Raw genomic sequence first — 19,638 nt, forward strand, 5'->3', positions numbered from 1 at the left:
ATTGTCTAGCCTTTTTCTATCCCATGCATTTAAACATTGATAACAGACACACGAGTTCAGTTAAATTTTTTTTATTGAATTCATCAGACAGTCAATTCCAGGTTTATTCTTGTTCATGTGCACAAGTGTAAAGATTTATATCATGTTTCCATTATGCATTCGATTCAACTCCAGTCAAAGGAATCAAATGCGGTCGCCCTCCGAGTACCATTATCATGGCATCAGCTTGGCACCAGCTCTGTAAAAACAAAGAGAAGATACATTTCCCATTGAAGAGAGTATTAAAGATTTAAACAGGCTAAATGTTTCCAAGCAGAACCATTTTTATTGCAATGCACACCCTCTTGAAATCCTAACCCCACAAAAAGACGCATGTAATCTACATAGAGTTTAGGTCAAAGGTTTACAAAATGCAAAATGTCAATTATTTGACCAAAATAAGCGGGATCATACAAAATGCATGTTATTTTATTATTTAGTACTGACCCGAAGACATAACAAAATAGGATTACATAATCCACAAGAGAAACAAATAGTTGAATTTATAAAAATGACCCCGTTCAAAAGTTTACATACACTTGATTCTTAATACTGTGTTCTTACCTGAATGATCCACAGCTGTTTTTATTTATTTTTGTTAAGTGACAGTTTAAAGGTCTGCAGTTCTTCAGAAAAATTCTTCAGGTCCCAAAAAACCTTTGGTTTTTCAGCATTGTGTATTTGAACCCTTTCCAACAATGACTGTATGATTTTGAGATGCATCTTTTCACACTGAGGACAACTGAGGGACTCATATGCAACTATTATAGAAGGTTCAAATGCTCACTGATGCTTTAGAAGGAAACTATGCATTATAAAAACTTGCAAGTACCATCTATAGCTTCTGAAGGGCAGTAGTAAATGGGAAAAATTGGATATTTAAGCATCTGAAGTGAGTGTTTGAACCTTTTGTAATAGTTTCGTACAAGTCCCTCAGTTGTCCTCAGTGTGAAAAGATGTGCCTCAAAATCATACAGTCATTGATGGAAAGATACACAAAAAAAAAGGATTTTTTTTCAGAAGAACAGTGGGCAGTTCAGGACAAACAAGGGACTCATGAATTATCACTAAAACAACAGCTGTGGATCATTTAGATAACACAGTAATAAGAATCTAGTGTATGTAAACTTTTGAAAGGACTCATTTTTTATAAATTTATCATTTTATCTTGTGAACTGTATGTAAATGTCAGGTCAGTTCTAAATAAAAAAAACATGCATTTTGTATGATCCCTCTTATTTCGGTAAAATATTTAACATTTTGCAGATTCTGCAAGGTGAGACCATTGTTGTCAGGGTTTAATTTACAAAATCTTACCATAGGCATCTTGCCTCTTGGAGGTCCACTGGAATCTGGCATGTGTGTTCATATGCAAACTCTGCTAGAATGCAAAGAAATTCTGTAAATATAATGGTGTGACTGACTGTATGACACACAGATTTATAAAAATTAAAAAAAAAAACCCTGCTTACCAAACTCACTGGAGTTCTTCCTTCATCTTTCAGAGCAACTGGATTCACAGCCGCAGCAGGCCGTGAAGCTTAGAAGTCATCAAGCGGCGGCGCTTAGAAGTGAGATTTTATTTAAATCCTTCCATTGCATTCCCTCTGTGGAAAAAGAAAACAGATGCAGATGCATTTAAGCGTCAAGTCGACAAGTGGTGTCCTGAAACATGTCTATCTACACAACCCCTTCAGATTTACACACTGTGCCTTTAAGAAGGGTCTATGTAGGAGGTGTGCTTTGAAAAGTGACAGTAGCACATCTCAGTTTTGAAAAGGCCAATGCCAAGAGGTTGCATCGTCACTAGTCTCACTGAATTATCAACAAAATCCACTGTCCTCTTAGAGTGCCAGAAATGTAGGACAAAACACGAGCAAAACACCGAGATGAGGAGGGGAGGGGGATTGATAAGATGTAAAGTAAATAACTGAAAGCACAAACCTTGCTTAACAAATGCTGATCTCCTTTGCATTTGCTGTCATTAATATCTGGAACTAATGCATCAAGTATACAGGAACTATAAGCTCCGTTCTCCGGTTTGACCTTAAACTGGAAATCGGCTAAAATATTGGATTAAGACATAACTACATAGACCACAATTCACCACAGCGTCACACACATTGAACTACAGAGCATGTTTCCACTTTTCCTCTATGTTACATGGTCACCGCCAGTTAACGCTATTCACAGCTAGTATTGAGGAAATAAAGTTGCATGCACGCTTTACGTTAACGTCTCACAAATACCTGATTTCGTTCCAGGTGGATCCAAAGTATGTTAAAGACACACCTGATGTAATGTCTGGTGTATAAAGCATTTCTACAAACCTGGAAACCTGGTGCGATTATCCTATGGATTTTCAGCTGGGTTTCTACATCTCTGGAGTAGCCCTGGAGAATCCAATGACGTAGTAGTGGACACAGCTAAGGTATAGATCCGTCTTATTTGATCGCTAAAAGTATTGGAACAAAGCTCTAAACATATTTTAAGAATAAAGACAAGTTATGCTTGGGAAAAGATTAACATCCCCACAAAGAAATGTCATTAATATGGAGCACTAGAGCCAATGCCTGATAAAGGCAAAGGGTGGCCTCCAATTTTAGTCTTACCTAGATGGAAAGACAAAATCGCTACACGGGCCTCATGTACGTCCAAACCACCCAATAAATCTCAGCTTTCATAAACCATAATGGCTACGGAGTAATGACTTTTATTAACAGAAATACATACAGTTCAGTTGTATCTGAAATAAACAATATTCAATAGGTTATTCCGTTGAAGCAGTAATACAATGAGACAAGAGCATTTAAGTCCTTTACTAAATGATTTAAACGGTAGAAAAACAACTTCAGAGTCCCGACGAAAAGTTCGCTGTAACACCAATGACAATATTTTCATAGTGTGCTTGAACTATTTAACAAATGACACTAATTGGAAGGAGACACACGTTAGTCACTATGTTATCCGATGCTTTAGTGAACCTGAAACTAGTTCTTTTAGCTTCGTTTTTACTGAAACGCCAAAGAATTGTCTGTTTAGGACGAACAGCTTCTAGTTGCCATCAAGCCTAATTAAAGTTCAATCTTTCATTGGTTGGCAGACGAATCTGCAGCAAGTGCTTTAACTGAATGCAACAGTGACACTTTTTCAGCTGCCTTTGTTCCTGGAGTATTTTCCCCCATTACTTTTTACAAAGTATTTGTTAAACCAATCTTTACACACAACCCCAAAAAGCATTCCGAATGACAGATAAAACTTGATTTAAAGATGTCGAGTGTGTGTACGAAAACAAAATGTTATGTTTATTGCAAAACATGCTAATGCATATAAAATAATATTACATTATATGGTATGTTTCAAAGGAGTGGGTGCTAATGTGCTCTTTTGGCACAATTTGCTTGTTTCAAGTCAAAAAGAATTATAGATAAATGTCACTTTTAACCAGAATGTCCACAAATTTGCTAAATGATTTAAAATGAATAACCTCACAGCAGGTCCGTCCTGCCTTGTAAAGAAAATCAATGGGATTTTACATCAGGTACTGTTGCAATCAATAGATCACGTGATATGCAAATCGTGCCTGCTGCCAGCCAATGAGCTTTTGAATCTCTACTGGGGTTCACTGCGATTGGCTCTCAATCAAAACCAGATTTTGAAAAGAAGAAAACAGACACAATAAAGATACAATACATATACTAAAAAGGAGGAAAACACATGCCTAGGCTAATTAACAAGCAAAAATACTAATCTTAACTTAATCCCAAAGCACAAAAAAACGTGAGTAACAGTTTCGCGAACAGGTAGCCTGCCCCGGCCACCACTGGCCAGTCTTATAATAAGCGGAGATCCAGAGTAGTAGTCCTATGTCTTGCTGAAAAAAACAAAAAATATCTCCCTAGTGCTTTAGGGAAAAGAGCAGATGTGTAGTAGTAGCAGTAACAGCTGTGGGATGTTGAGTAAAGTCGGATAGGTGAGCCCTACCTATGATCTGCTAGGCTGGATAAGTTGTAAAACTCCTGAATGGAGCTTTTGAAGTGTTTCAGTCAATGCCATGCCACGTTAAGGTGGCTCAATCTGGCTACTTAGCTGAAGATAATGTGTGATGTGGGCTGGGGAAGGAGCTGCTCTTACTTTGTGACCTAATATACGCTCCTAATACGAGCCTCCGTAACCCCCCCTGCCGTAACCACCACCACCACCACCTCGGGAGTAAGGAGCGTTGCTTCTGCCCGAGTAATTACCTTTCATTGGGCCATAGCCAGAGGACTGCTGGCCATAGCCGCTGCCAAAGTCATTGTAGCCGTTACCACCGCCGTAGCCCTCCATTTGGTCCCCGTAGCCTCCCCCATACCCGCCACCGTATCCGCCTCCATAGCCTCCGCCGTAGCCGTCGTTGCCTCCATAGCCGCTGCCGCCGTAGTTGCCGTATCCGCCACCGCCGCGCCCGCCGTAGCCGTTCTGCATTCTGCCCATCCCCCGTCCGCCTCCTCGGCCGCCGCGGCCACCTCGACTACCAGCAGCCTGCATCTCCTGCTTGGTCAGGGCTTTCTTCACCTCCACTTTATGGCCGTTAATAATGTGGAACTTGAGCACCACGGCTTTATCGGCCGAGTCGTTATCCTCGAAATACACGAAGCCGAAGCCACGCTTCTTGCCGGTCTCTTTGTCCGTGATCACCTCCGCCTTCTCCACAGCGCCGAACTGGGAGAAGCAGTCGCGGAGGTGATCCTCCTCGATATCGTCTTTAAGCCCGCCGATGAAGATTTTCTTCACCTTTGCGAGGGCCTCGGGCTTGCCTGCGTCTTCCCGTGCCACGGCCCGCTTCAGCTCGACGTTATTGCCGTCCAGTATGTGGGGCCTAGCCGCCATGGCCGAGTCCGCCTCCTCCGGGCTCGAGTAGGTCACGAAGCCGAAGCAACGCGAGCGCTTCAGCTGCTGGTTCTGCACGACCACGCAGTCGGTGAGCGAGCCGTATTGCTCGAAATGCTTTCGCAGCCCATCGTCGGTAGTCTGGACGTTGAGTCCACCGACAAACAGCTTGCAAAGTTGGTTTTCCATCTGGGCCGTCATCTTCGAAATCTAATCTCTGCTGGGGTTGATGTAAAATGGCGGTGAAATATAAATGGCGGCGGTGCGGACGGATGATGTCATGTACGCGTAGCCACGCCCACCGCATTGTGAGATCAACGGGTCTGAGTTTGATCACTTGTGTTGTATCGTTTGTATTTCGGTAATACACAGTTTTGTACAAATTTAACTGAAATTTTTGTCTGGTCAGCTTTCGTCTGCTATGACGGATCAAATATTTTCTCCTCTGGAGACAAAAATCTAGCATTCATTCAAAAGGGACTATGGCAAGCCGTTTTAACATTGAATCTATAAGCCATGCTAGTATCTATTTTAAAGTGATTTGCCCGGGGGGAGGGGGATGGATGAACTCCTTTGGTTTATGCATCCCTGCCTCTGTTAAATTATTTTATAAAAAACACGTTTTTATTATAAGCAATCATCCCACGACCCGCTTTGAAGTCTCGTTCTGAATCAAATGTTTCGTGATACACAATCCAATTGGAGTGCTTTTATAATTTATTTGTTGTGAAAGTTAAATTATTACAATGTTTTTATTAAACTGCAATCACGTTAAATACAGCTTTCATCATATTAAAAACATTTCATGACATGATAAGACACACATTATCTGGTACTTGCCTAAAAAGATGGGTTTATGACGTGTGTTGATAACAGAGAGATTACTTTGGCTGTAGCCTTACCCTGGAGTTGGGTTAACCTTCACCAATGGAGAGAGAAAAAAAGATTTTTACTTATTTATTAGATACTCTTACCTATTATATAGATACTAATTCTTATTTATTACATATTAGTGTTTATTAATTAGATACTAGCTCTTATTTATTAGATACTAGTGTTTATTCATTATATACTCATACCTAAAATTACAAAATATATTAGTGTCTAATAAATAAGTACTAGTACCTAATGAATAACTAGTATCTATTAAATAGATACTTGTATCTAATGAATAAGTATCAGTATCTACATAAGTACTAGTATCTAATGAATGCTTACTAGTAATATTTCAATAGATACTAGTCACTATTGGAATAATCACTAGTCATGAATTAATTTATATCAAAAACAGAATAGCAAGTACTTCCTGTTCTTTTGGAGATATCTTTAACCTCATAAAGAGCTAGTGACAATGTATTTGGAGATATCTTAATTCAAGCATATCTTTAAACGTAGGGTAAAAAATAGGAAAAATAATACTTCTCTTTTAAGAGCTTTGAGGTAAACACATGCAAATCCTTATATTTTCTTTGCAGGTATATTTATTATATTTATTTTTAAATACTCAGTTTTGTATATTATAGTGAAATAGTGTTATTGCAGAAATATTATACATTATTTTGCCTGATGTTTTTATTTAGTAATAGTAATAATATCCATAATTATTATTATTGATATTGATATATAAAAACATTTTTGGACAAATAGTTTTTTTTATGAATTAATAATTTTTGGTCTTTTTTTAAATCAACAAAATGTTTGTCTGAAAACTATAAGGTTTGGATTTTGTGTGCCTTGTACAGAACAATAATGTTAATAATAATGTTATAACTTCTGCAGCACCAGTACGCAAAAATAAAATAAACTTACAGCCCTGATATAATTTGTATTGTTTTGACTGGAGGAAAATAATAAAAAATAAAATAGTTGTCTTATCTCCATCCTGCCACCAGAGGTCACCCATACAATGGCCAACAAACACATTAGGCTACTATGTTTACAAAAATATAAGTGTTTACAAATGATTGATTCTTTTCTATGTGGTTTCCTCCAAAAAAAAACATCTTTCTTCTATGTGTTCATTAATATTCAACATACAATTACCGCCCTGATCAGAAACGCACATTTAAAAAGTACTTGTATCTATTAAATTTAGAATATCTTTGGTCTAAAAAGTTACTAGTAACTAAAATAATAAGTACTAGTTCGAATTTTTCTTAACAAGAAAACTATATTTAAACACTAGTCACTATTGGAATAAGTACTAGTATCTAATAAATAAGAACTAGTATCTAATGAATAAATTCAAAACACACTAGCACCTAAAGAAGCACTAGTACTCAATGGAAAAGATACTAGTATCTAAAAAAATAAGCACTAGTAGCATGAAAATAGATATGGTATGGCTTATTGATTAAATGTTAAAACGGATTGCCATAAATGGACATCTACTGCGCATGCGCACTGAAGACAACAACAGCCCACTACAGCAAAACAATGGCGACTGCCGTGGAGAATATCGTTAAAGTGTGAGTACATGTAGTTTTTGAACTCTTTGAATGAATATCCGTGTGATATTCTCAAATCGTACCTGTTTCGGGACAGTTTTATTGATAACAATAAGGCTGAAGCATTGTAGTGGTGTTTGCTTAGCTAATAATGAAAATCTGCACCTCGTTCATTCATCGTTTCTAACATCAAAGCGCGCTACAGCCATGTGTGTGCTTTTAAAATCAGTTGCCATAAACAATCATTAGTTCTTTTGATTTTTTTTTCTTGCGTTCTACTGTCAAACTTTAAAAATATATATAAATATAATATTAGCGCTTTTTTACACTGGCAAAAATTAGTAGGTCTCATTGGGGTCCGTTGATGTCCATTGTTTGCATATCAGCACGTTGTGACGCACCAAATGTAATAGAAAAAAACCCTGTCATTTTCTCAAGACGATACTATACTATACTTTACTAACAGTAAATCTAAATCACATGTTTTGAAGTAACTTGTGTTTGATGTTATTCTCTCTTGTTTGTTTGTTTGTTTGTGTGTGGACTGAAGGCTTGGAGAGCAGTACTACAAAGATGCTTTGGAACAGTGTCACAATTATAATGCCCGACTATGTGCTGAACGAAGCATCCTCATGCCCTTTCTGGACTCCCAGACTGGAGTTGCTCAAAGCAACTGCTACATTTGGATGGAGAAGAGACACCGGAGTGCAGGTTCAGCATTACACCAATACACTTATCCCATTCTCAGTCTGTCCTACTGGTATTAACATACACGATTTATGATTTCCATTTAAGGTACCGCACCAGGACAGCTGTACACGTATCCTGCTCGCCGCTGGAGGAAGAAAAGAAGAGCTCACCCACCGGAAGACCCTGCTCTGGTTTTTCCTCCTCTCAAAGCTGGTATGTTATAACACAGCCTGTTTATAATATTTAACACGATTCTCTTTACCTTTTCTTAGCCCCTAAAGAATCAAAATTATCAACATAATCAAGCTTTGCTAAAAACCTGTTGCATGCACACAATCTGGTTGTTTTCTGTTGCCTGATTGATAGTTTAGGCTTTTTTTTGCAAGTAAAGGGGCCTTTAATACCAGACTGAAGCTATTTAGATTTACTTAATTTGTCAATACATTATTTTATAGAAAATTCATGTTAAAATGTGAGTATCATGTTAGATACATCAGGCTTTTGGAAACGCTTTTCTCATCTCTCAATCATGCTTTTGGAAACTATTTTTTCATCTCTCAATCATCATTGTATTGCATTGGATTGTATTATTTCCCCCCATAATGAAAACTGCAGAGCTTTGATCATAAAACTAAGCTTTTAAATATCTTACTAAGGCACATTTTTGGGAGATATAGAGTAAAAACTGATATTTATCTTATTTTTTATCTAGTTTAATCTCTGTATTCTCCTACATTATACTATATGAGCCATAAAAGCCTGGTGTATCAAATATAATACTTAACATAAAACACACACACTACCATTCAAAGTTTTTGAATAGTAAGATTTTTTAAAGAAGTCTCTTTTGCTCACCAAGCCTGCATTTATTTGATCCAAAGTACAGCAAAAACGGTACAATTTAGAAATATTTTTACTATTTAAAATAACTGTTTTCTATTTAAATATATTTTAAAATGTAATTTATTCCTGTGATCAAAGCTGAATTTTCAGCATCATTACTCCAGTCTTCAGTGTCACATGATGCTTCAGAAATAATTCTAATATGCTGATTTGCTGTTCAAGAAACATTAATATTATTATCAATATTTAAAACAGCTGAGTAAATTTTTTTTCAGGATCTTTGATGAACAGAAACATCCAAAGATCAGCATTTTTCTGAAATAAAAAGCTTTTGTAATATTATATAGTCTGTATAATTTTTTTTTTTTTTCGGGGGAAAGAAATTATAGAAATTCATACTTTTATTTAGCAAGGAAGCTTTAAATTGGTGAAGTGATAATAAAGACATTTACAGTGTTACAAAAGATTTCTGTTTCTTATAAATGCTGTTCTTCTGAACTTTGTATTCATCAAAGAAACCTGAAAAAATTCTACTCGGCTGTTTTCAACATAATAGTAATAGTAAATGTTTTTCGAGCAGCAAATCAAAATTTTAAAATGATTTCTAAAGGATCGTGTGACTGGAGTAATGATGCAAAAAATTCAGCGTTGAAATCATAGGAATGAATTAAATTTTAAAATATATTCAAATAGAAAACTTTTTTTTAAGTAGTAAAAATATTTTTAAATTTTACTGGTTTGCTGTACTTTGGATCAAATAAACGCAGGCTTGGTGAACTGAAGAGACTGTTCGAAAACTTTTTACTTTAGATTTATCCAAAAACAATTGGACTATTATTTAATGTCAGGCTTTACAGAGTTAATCATTTTAAACAATATAGATTGTGATATTTAAGTAAATAAATATTTTAAATTACATTGTAAATCATAACTAAATGATTCTAAATGGCATCATTTCAAAGCTGAGCTGGAACTAGGACTAAAAAAAGATGTGTTGGGCCCATTGGATGGAAGCAGTCTGGAAGCCTTGCTGAAAGGAGAGCCGCTGGATAAAAGAGTGCCCACAGAGCTCAGACCGCCTGAGGAAGAAAACAACCTGACTGAAATCACTGGAACCAGTACGGCCAGCAGCCACAGCGGCTCCACGCGCATCAGAAAGGTATTGAAACGGGGCTTTTTAATATGGCGTCTCATGTACTGTCAACTCATAAGTACTCAAAAGCACATAAGTGGTAGATTTTTCTGTATGAATGCATAGCCTGATCATTTCCTGTCGTTCTCAGAGAATCCTTGAGCCAGAAGACTACTTGGACGATCTGGACGATGAAGATTTTGAAGAGGAGACTCCGAAAAGACGAGGAAAAGGAAAGTCTAAGGTAACATGCCTAGTCAACTGCTGCTTGATTAATTGAATATTGATACAGTATTAAGGGCAGACACTGCAGGCAAAAACGCTGTTTTTTCATGCACCTATCAAGTTTGAGATTTTGGACTTTTTGGTTTTTAATAGTGTTTTTTCAGACTAGTGGAAAGAAAACACCCAAAAAACACAAGTGTTTCTTTTATAGCACTTTATCTTATTGTCAATAGTTTGCATATGCATATTTTTAAAGACCGTTTTCTAAAAATGAGTTTTTTCTTCTACTCTGAGCCATAAATCTCCACTTCAGTAGCACTTACACACACCAAACTTTACATTTTTATTCATGTCTGTGTCCTGAAGGTTTTTACAAAGCAATTTGTTCATATATGTGACCCTGGACCACAAAACCAGTCATAAGGTTAAATTTTATAAAACTGAGATGTGTATATATAATATGAAAGCTCAGTAAATAAGCTTTCTATTGATATATGGTTTGTTAGGATAGGACAATATTTGTCCGAGATACATCTATTTGAAAATCTGGAATCTGAGGGTGCAAAAAAATCAAAATCCTGAGAAAATCACCTTTAAAGTTGTCCAAATTAGGTTCTTAACAATGCATATTACTAATCAAAAATTACATTTTGATGCATTTACAGTAGGAATTTTACAAAAAATCTTCATGGAACATGATCTTTACTTAATTTCCTAATGATTTTTGGCATAAAAGAAAAATCAATAATTTTGACCTATGCAATGTATTTTTGGCTATTGCTACAAACATACCCCAGCGACTTAAGACTGGTTTTGTGGTCCAGGGTCACATATAATTTGCTTGATTTTATACATTTTATTCCTCAAAAATGTAAAAAAATATAGTGCTTCCTGTCAGTTTCTTTTCTGAATTATGTTGTGACGAAATGAGAAAAATTCAACAAGAATTTTGAAACTTCCAGTGTTTTGATTTTTGTACTAGAAATGTATGCAAATTAGCGCATAATTCACAAAATAATGCCTAATTTGCATATTTAAACCTAACATTTTAGAAAACTTGTAATACAAAAAATGTTTGCAATTATGAAAGTAATCAATCGACTGGCTAAGTAAGGTGATAACTATTAGGTTTTTTTTTTTTACCCTATTCACCTGCAGTGTCTTGCCTTAACCTTTAATTATCTTCTGAGGTCATATTTCTTGGTCATGTGATGGCGTTAAGGAACGGTGTAATGAAAATGTCATTTTAATCTGCCAGGGTCGAGGAGTTGGAAATGGAAAAAAGAAATTGGAAGCTGCTGCAGCTGCCCAAGAAGATCGAGACAAACCGTACGCCTGTGACAGTGAGTTGCCACACGTTATTTTGAAGGATTGTTGTTTTAAAAAGTCAATCTTTTGTAGCATCATAGATATGTTTTCCTGAAATCACTTTATAACAATTAGAATTGAGTTTTTTAGGTGACCTTTTTCACCCTGTTTCGTTCCATTAAATTGGATTTTGTACTATGACAAACAGGTTCAGTACTATTCAAAAATTTGAGGTCAGTTTAAATTTAAATATAAATGTGTACTTTTATTTTATGTTATTGTTAAATTTATAAATGTAAAAATAACAGTAAATATTCTAATGTTACTTAAAAATTCCATTCTTAATGCTGTTTAAAACTTTATATTCATCAGAGAATTCTGAAAAATGTGTCGTGGTTTAACAAACACATTAAGCAGCACAACTGGTTTTAACACTGATAACACGTCTTTTAGCAGCAAGTCAGAATATTAGAATTATTTCTGAAGGATCATGTGACACTGAAGACTGAAGTAATGATGCATAAAATTCAGCTTTGATCACAGGAATAAATTGCATTTTAAAATATATTCAAATACAAAACATTTATTTTAAATCTTAATAATATTTTACAGTTTTACTGGTTTTGTTTTAAAAAAATGGTGAGCATAAGAGACTTTTAAAAAATCTTACTGACCTCAAACTTTTGAATGGTAGTGAATATAAATGACTTGTTGACTAACGTGTGTACTGCTGTTGTAAACACATTTTGAGCATCACATGTCATTATGCTCATGGTTTTGATGTGAATATCATAGAAGTTAAATTCTGAATGGTTCATTCATAGGGATGTAACGATATCAAAATCTCACAATACTATAATATCGCAATATTAAGTCCATGATGCTATATTATTTATAAAATAAAGAATTAGGGTGTACATTTTAAAGTTAATTTCTTCTATCTAATGCACTTTGAGAGTTCAAAATTAGGAGCTCCAACCCATGTTCTTAAATAAGAATACTTCAGTCAGAAAGAAGTCAGTGACTTGTGCCTAAATTTTAAAGGGGACTCAACCTTCTTTTTATTTGTGGTATACTGCCTCAGTCTAAATTACATTCACACTGGTGTTTTTGAAGCCAAACAGCAATGACATTAATAACAACAGCATATTGTAAAACAATTGCATTGTAAAATAAATAAATTAATATTTCATAGGCATTTTTTTTTTATATTACAGTAGGGAAATTACTAGGGCTGTCGCGATTCGTTAAATCTAATCGACTATTCGATTTTTAAAAATCCTCAACCCTCAATAAAAAGCATAATTAAGCATAATTGTGAATTCACAAACGCTACGATTTAGTTAAATAAATATATGCAATGCAGGTTTAAACCCTCACTATGATTTTGATGTCCACATATTCATTCAATTACTGTGGCTATAGCATTTCTGTGGTAAAGACATGGCCAGAGATTAAAGATTAAGTAGACATTTGACTTAAATGTTGTTTAGTCAATATTAAAAAGGATTAGATTGCGTAGTGAAGTGTAAAAACAGCTAATTATTATTGCCTCATTGCTATTTTATATGTATTTTAAGTAATTTTAAAGGCTATTGTTCACTTATCTACATTTTTATTACCACAAAAAAAGCCTAATTATAATTATAGTGCCCTATGAAATCTGTTTTATTTCCAAATTAATTTTTCAGTTTAAATTTTTCTATACTTTGTTTGAATGGTTAATTTTTTTTTTTTTTTTTTTGTAATCAAAAAGCCTGTGTAATAATTGTTTTACAGGTTTATTTTTACCAACCTTTTTCCATTACTTTTCTGGATTCCATTTTAATGGTTCTGTTAAAATTTAATAATCAAAAACATCTCCAATTAATTTATGCATTAAAATAAAAATGTTCTTAAGTAAAATTGTCGCTTTTTGTGGAAAATTAGTCTTTTAGATTAATCAATAAATTAGCTGTTAGGTTAATCGATTAAAAAAAAGTTGTTAGTGTTAGCCCTAGAAATTACAATACTTCCTTCCTTATTTCCACACTTGAAAGGGATATTTTGAATTTGGACGGCAGTAACTTCAGCAATTCATACTGCACTTTTAAGCTGTTATTTAGACGGAAACAAGAGTAGAGCTTTTACTTTGAAGGAAAACTCCAGCTTCAGTGAAAACAGGCTTACAAAAACTCTACAAATCTAGTGAAATGCTGTAATCATCTCCTGCGAAAATGATGCATAACTAGTGGCCGTTGTGTTTCCAAACGCGTGCTGAACTCGCAGCACGTATAAATGAGTTCACTGCATTCATTCACTATGAACTGAGCCGTTCTGAGTGACGGAAAACACTGGATGACGAGCTGATCACCTGAACGAAGTGCTCACTTCGCTTTGAAACGTGCAGTGAAAACTTGATGAAGGGATTAAGCCATATTATGCTTTTAGATTTAGTTTGTTCGACAAATAATTTGTCAAAGCATAATGGCCCAAAATGCAGCCTGGAAGACCTATCGTCTCATATTGTCATGTAACAACAACAATGACAGTAATAGCCAAATATGTGACCCTGGACCACAAAACCAGTCATAAGGTTAAATTTTACAAAACTGAGATGTATAGATCATATGAAAGCTCAATAAATAAGCTTTCTATTGATGTATGGTTTGTTAGGATAGGACAATATTTGGCCGAGATACGTCTATTTGAAATCTGGAATCTGAGGGTGCAAAAAAAAATCAAAATACTGAGAAAATCACCTTTAAAGTTGCCCAAATTAGGTTCTTAACAATGCATATTACTAATCAAAAATTACATTTTGATATATTTACAGTAGGAATTTTTCAAAAAATCTTCATGGAACATGATCTTTTCTTAATTTCCTAATGATTTTTGGCATAAAAGAAAAATCTATAATTTGAACAGACTTGATAAAGGGATTAAGCCACATTGTGCTTTCGTCATTAGTTCATTTGTCAGATAATGTGTCAAAGCATAATGGCCCAAAACACATCTTTAAAGACCTTTTATGTTAGAATAAGAAGTTTAAATATTTTTGAAAAACTAGGCTTTCTGCTCAAGATCGTTTCATGTCGCCATGTGACCACGATAATATCTAGACAGTTAGACAGATATTGAAAATATTGTTACATCCCTATTCATTCAGAATTGGTTTCCATCATTGGTTTAGTATATTGAAACAGCAGTGAAAATCCTGTTTACACTACTGTTTTATTTTTAAACCTTTTGTTTTTATCAGTCTGTGGGAAACGCTATAAAAACAGACCAGGTTTGAGTTACCACTACACTCACTCTCACCTGGCGGATGAGGAGGGAGAAGACAAAGAAGAACCTGAGATTCACACACCTGCACCACCAGAGGAACCCAAGAGTGAGTTCATTCACAATGGCTGCACACAGCATTATTTAAAGTGCACTTTGCTTATATGGTAGTGTATTATCAATTTACAGGAATTAACGAGCACAAGATGTTTGAACCACACCCTTTCTATCATATTTAAGAGTTAGATATTGTTAGATCCTGGTGTCTTGAGGATATTGTATATGACATAATCAAATATTTGACTTTATAAACTTTTGTTATTACCACATTGATGGCAGTATCAATTCGGATATTCCTGCCAGTCAAAACATTAATGAAAGCGGGTTCATCTGATCTTCTGTTTTATTACAGCCCCTAAGAAAGGACCAAATGGCCTGGCGTTACCCAACGACTATTGTGACTTCTGCCTGGGCGACTCCAACATGAACCAGAAAACAGGGCAGTCGGAAGAGCTGGTGTCCTGTTCTGATTGTGGACGTTCAGGTATGATATAGAGACAAAGAACAAACTCTAAACTAGAGATGCACCGAATGTTCGGCAACTGAAATTATTTGGCCGAAAATAGTAGAGAATAGATCAAAAAGAGGCGCGCACTAATGCACAAAACATGTCGGCCTTAGTGGAAGCATTTAAAACTGTCTGAGAAAAACTGTATGATGTCTGAAATCACCAGATGGCCTCAAACCATTAGAAAATAAACTACAGAACGTTATGTTGTCTAATACACACATGAATTGTATTTATTCTGACGGCGCTGCATGAGCTCCTTCGCCAGGGTTCAAAGTCCAAAGCGCAAGGAAAATCTGCGTAATGAGAAACATTCATAAATCTGCTGCTGTCAGCAAAAAGTAGTACTGAGTCTGAGTCTTGTGGGTTTCCGCCAAAATAAAAGTCAACATTTATAAATGTTAGTATTGTGATTTTACTGTTGTTCTGTAAAATAAAATAAAAAAGACAAAAATAATGATAACAGTCATTACAACAGCTCTATTAATACAATTATTATAACATTCTCCTTTGCTCAGCAAAGCTGCATTTATTTGTACATTTAAAACACATGCCTGATATAAGAAGAGGGTCTAAAAAATGGCCAAAGAACATTATTTTACTAACTTATTATTTTAAGATCAATTGTGCTTTGGTAGGCTATAATTTCTACTAGAATGTTAAAAATGTTCAGTGTTAGGGAAATATTTTTAAGTTGTTGTTTTGTAATTTATTTATTTATTTTTTGAAAAGCAAAACAAAACTATAAAAAGCACATTTTGGCTATTTAATTTATGCAATGGTGAAAAATAATGGCAAAATACAAAAAAAAAAACACGACTATGTTCGGTAATCAACCTTCGGCCCAGTGTGTAATTTTGATCGGCTTTAGCCAAGAATTTTCATTTCGGTGCATCCCTGCTCTAAACCTCTACGTTGACATGCACATAATTGCCATGCACATTCATGCATGGCCTTTTTTTCATCATCAGGACATCCTTCGTGCCTGCAGTTCACTGCGGTGATGATGGCAGCTGTGAAGACTTACCGCTGGCAGTGCATTGAGTGCAAGTGCTGCAATGTTTGTGGCACATCTGAGAATGATGTGAGTCTCCTTACACGATCTCTCAAACAAACTCTAGTCTACATGCACACAAAATCATCTGTTAATGTGTTTAAATCCTCTTCTGCAGGACCAGCTTCTGTTCTGTGATGACTGTGATAGAGGATACCACATGTACTGCCTCAGCCCTCCCATGTCAGACCCCCCAGAAGGTACGAATAATCGTTTTTATCATTGTTCACTCAGCGTCATGTCATTCCAGACTCATGTTTTTTCTTTCGTTAAATGCAAAAAAAGACATTTTCAAGAAATGTTGTACCTTTCAGGGCTGTTCCATTCAAAAATATTTAGAATTGTTTCTGGATCTTGAATGGATTTTCACTGTTTTTTAGTGAAAAAAAAAAGACTGCACTAAAATTTACTGAAGTGCTATAGCTCTGAGATCCATAAAGAAGCAGTAAAACATTCACATGTGAAATAATATGCATGTGTAATAACCATCATGAGATGAGATTTTTTTTTTAAATAACATTTTTACATCAAGATTTTAGATACAAATTTATTAAAGCAAGAAGTCATGTTTGTATATGCACAAAAAAAAAATTTGAGTTAAAAAAAGACTTATTACAATTCTGACTTTAAGAATTGTGTGATATAAACTTGCAATTCTGAGAAATAAAATCAAAATTGTGAAAATATCCACATGTGAAATAATAGGCATGAGATTAGATTTTTTTAAATAATAGTTACCATCAAGATATTAGATTAAAATGTATTAAAGCAAGAATCCAAATGGTTGTTTATACACAAAAACATATTTTTATAAACACATTTTTTATGAGTAGAAAAAAAAGGCTGCACTAAAATTTACTTCAGTACAATAGCTCTGAGATCCATAAAGAAGCAGTAAAAAAGTTTTTTACTTTTTGATTAAAATGAAAAAATGATCACATTTTTCCGAGTTGTTTATAACTTGTGTGAGCAAAGTTATTGAGTGTTTATGCAATGCGATAACTTATAAAAAATGAAAACTTCAGACTTTTTTCTTGCAATTCTGACTTTCGGAACTCAAAATTGTGATATAAACTCACTTAACTCAGTATTGCGAAACTTGCGAAATTGTAAAAACATCCACATTTGAAATAATAGGCATGAGATGACTTTTTTTTTTTTTTTTTTTTATGGCATTTTTACCATCAAAATTTTAGATTTAAAATTTGTTAAAGCAAGAAGTCATATGTTTGTATATGCACATAAATGCAAAAATGAGTTAAAAAAGGCTGCTGACTTCTCTTAAAATTCTGACTTTTTTTCTTGCAATTCTGACTCTTTTTTATATATATATATATATATATATATATATATTATCACTCAAAATTGTAAGAAAATAGTATTGTTTTCCCCCTCAGAATTGATCTTTATAACTTGCAGTTGCAAGTGAATGGCTCAGAATTCTGAACTTTTTTTTATTTAAAGGCATAAACAGGTTAGGAACTACCATTTTGGGCAAAGGGTTAATATTAAGTTTTGCATGTCATACTACTGACTTTGTGCTATATTTTAACTCTTATGAAACAGACCAAGAAAATAAAGTCAGTAGGTTTTAAAAAGCAATCGAATCTCATGTATGCTCGCATATATTCAAACTTGAAGATACATCTTTAACGACAAAGCGACAAGGTTATAAATTTTATTGCCATTTAAGCTGCCTCTAATGATTGACATTTGGCTTTAATTGTGTTTATAGGAAGCTGGAGTTGCCACCTGTGACTGGCTCTTCTGAAGGACAAGGCCTCCATTTATCAAAGCCAAAACCCTGCAATGGAGTGACCATGAAAACAGTCTACCTTGAAGAACACAGAAAACACTCTGAAGTGAGATTTGACAGAATGATGGAGAGGTGGAAAGAGAATTCATTGGCCCTAACCTAGTCATTGTTTTTGGTTTTTATTTCACTATGACTGTTACACACATCACAAGCAGTGTTTGAAATGAAAGAGTGCACAAAGGAGAAGTTTGAACAGGATTATATACACTTCATGCATTATGAGCAGTATTTCCACATTCATTGATGTTAGGGCCAATGGTTCACATGATTAAGCACCTGTTTATGCATTTCCAAATATTCGATTTTGTGTCTTTTATTCATTCATACTTTTGTTTACATTGAGCAGACATATGGCTTAATCCTTCAAGGATGTTATGGATTTAAATATTCATTTGTACAAGAAGTGTATCTCTGTTTATCTTCGTCGTATATATGATTATTTCTTGCAAGTCGTTCTTTCAGGAAGTAATTGTGCCAAGGTCCAAGATTCAAAAACCAGAAGATGGTGCTGTATGTTTGTTTTTATGATCATGTTTATGCATTTTCTGGATTCACTCGTTTTAATTCTACAAAAAACACTCTCATAAGGCGGGTTCTCTTTCGTAGCAGAATTTTGTATGTGATATAACCAATATCTATTATTGTTGACTAACCATATACTGAATTATCGTGAGTACTGTATCGTTTTGTATTTGTTTTTGGTATATCATGTCAGTTTGTATTTGGTATTGAATGTAAATGCTGTATTTTTCTGTCTTTTTTTATTTACATTTTTCATATTGGGCTTTCCATAATAAACATACATGTAACAGAGAAATTCGTCGAAATTTCATGTATTTTTTACCACTACCGTTGCAGTAAATAAAGAGTGAGCACTGATATTTACTATAGCACTGTTGTGGTGATAAATCAGACTTTTTGGTCAATGTAAGCCTATTAATCTCCAAAAATGCAAAAAAGGAGCACTGTTTAGAACACCATAAAAGTGGTCCATATGTTTATCTATACACATACATGCCAAAAACTAATTATGACCAGAAAAAAAAAAAGAAATTTACTTAGTACTACAGCCCTGGAAACATGAAATAATATGCATAAGAAAATTATTTTCCAAGTAGCATTTTACTTTTAACATCAACGTTTTTGATTGAAACAAAAAATCACACTTTTGAGCAAAGTTAGCTGCACTGTAAAAAAATTTCACCAGTTTCAACTTAAAAACTTAAGTTCAGCAGCTGCCTTAAAACTTTAAGTTAAATCAACTTAAAACTACAAGTCATTTCAACTCACGACAATAAAATTAGTTAGACTTGCACTTTTAAGTTGATTTTACTTAAAATGTTAAGGCAGCTGCTGAATTTAAAAACTTAAGTTGTAACT

At 34.5% G+C, this 19,638-nt stretch overlaps 2 protein-coding genes across 4 annotated transcripts; one reads left to right on the plus strand and one right to left on the minus strand.

Annotated features, from left to right (window-relative positions):
• Positions 1–55: 55 nt before the first annotated feature.
• Positions 56–5,166, minus strand: hnrnpa0a (heterogeneous nuclear ribonucleoprotein A0a). Of its 3 annotated transcripts, none has more exons than XM_073820316.1 (4): positions 4,284–5,166; positions 1,512–1,646; positions 1,357–1,417; positions 56–238 (listed from the first exon to the last, which is right to left on the minus strand). In XM_073820316.1, the coding sequence occupies exons 1-2, from the start codon at positions 5,110–5,112 to the stop codon at positions 1,591–1,593; spliced, it is 885 nt and encodes a 294-aa protein (XP_073676417.1). In that variant the 5' UTR covers positions 5,113–5,166; the 3' UTR covers positions 56–238; positions 1,357–1,417; positions 1,512–1,590. The 3 variants fall into 3 exon arrangements, with proteins under 3 accessions (XP_073676417.1, XP_073676416.1, XP_073676415.1); XM_073820315.1 differs by having other exon boundaries at positions 1,357–1,420; XM_073820314.1 differs by having other exon boundaries at positions 1,357–1,420; positions 1,512–5,166.
• A 2,061-nt stretch (positions 5,167–7,227) lies between these two features.
• On the plus strand, positions 7,228–19,141 carry dpf2l (D4, zinc and double PHD fingers family 2, like). Its single transcript, XM_073820620.1, has 11 exons — positions 7,228–7,379; positions 7,909–8,069; positions 8,154–8,261; positions 9,854–10,050; positions 10,175–10,267; positions 11,507–11,591; positions 14,798–14,929; positions 15,233–15,364; positions 16,360–16,472; positions 16,561–16,642; positions 18,178–19,141. The coding sequence occupies exons 1-11, from the start codon at positions 7,291–7,293 to the stop codon at positions 18,198–18,200; spliced, it is 1,215 nt and encodes a 404-aa protein (XP_073676721.1). The 5' UTR covers positions 7,228–7,290; the 3' UTR covers positions 18,201–19,141.
• The last annotated feature ends 497 nt before the right edge of the window (positions 19,142–19,638 follow it).

This window comes from Garra rufa, chromosome 16 (assembly GCF_049309525.1).
Source record: "Garra rufa chromosome 16, GarRuf1.0, whole genome shotgun sequence".
Classification (NCBI taxonomy): Eukaryota; Metazoa; Chordata; class Actinopteri; order Cypriniformes; family Cyprinidae; genus Garra; species Garra rufa.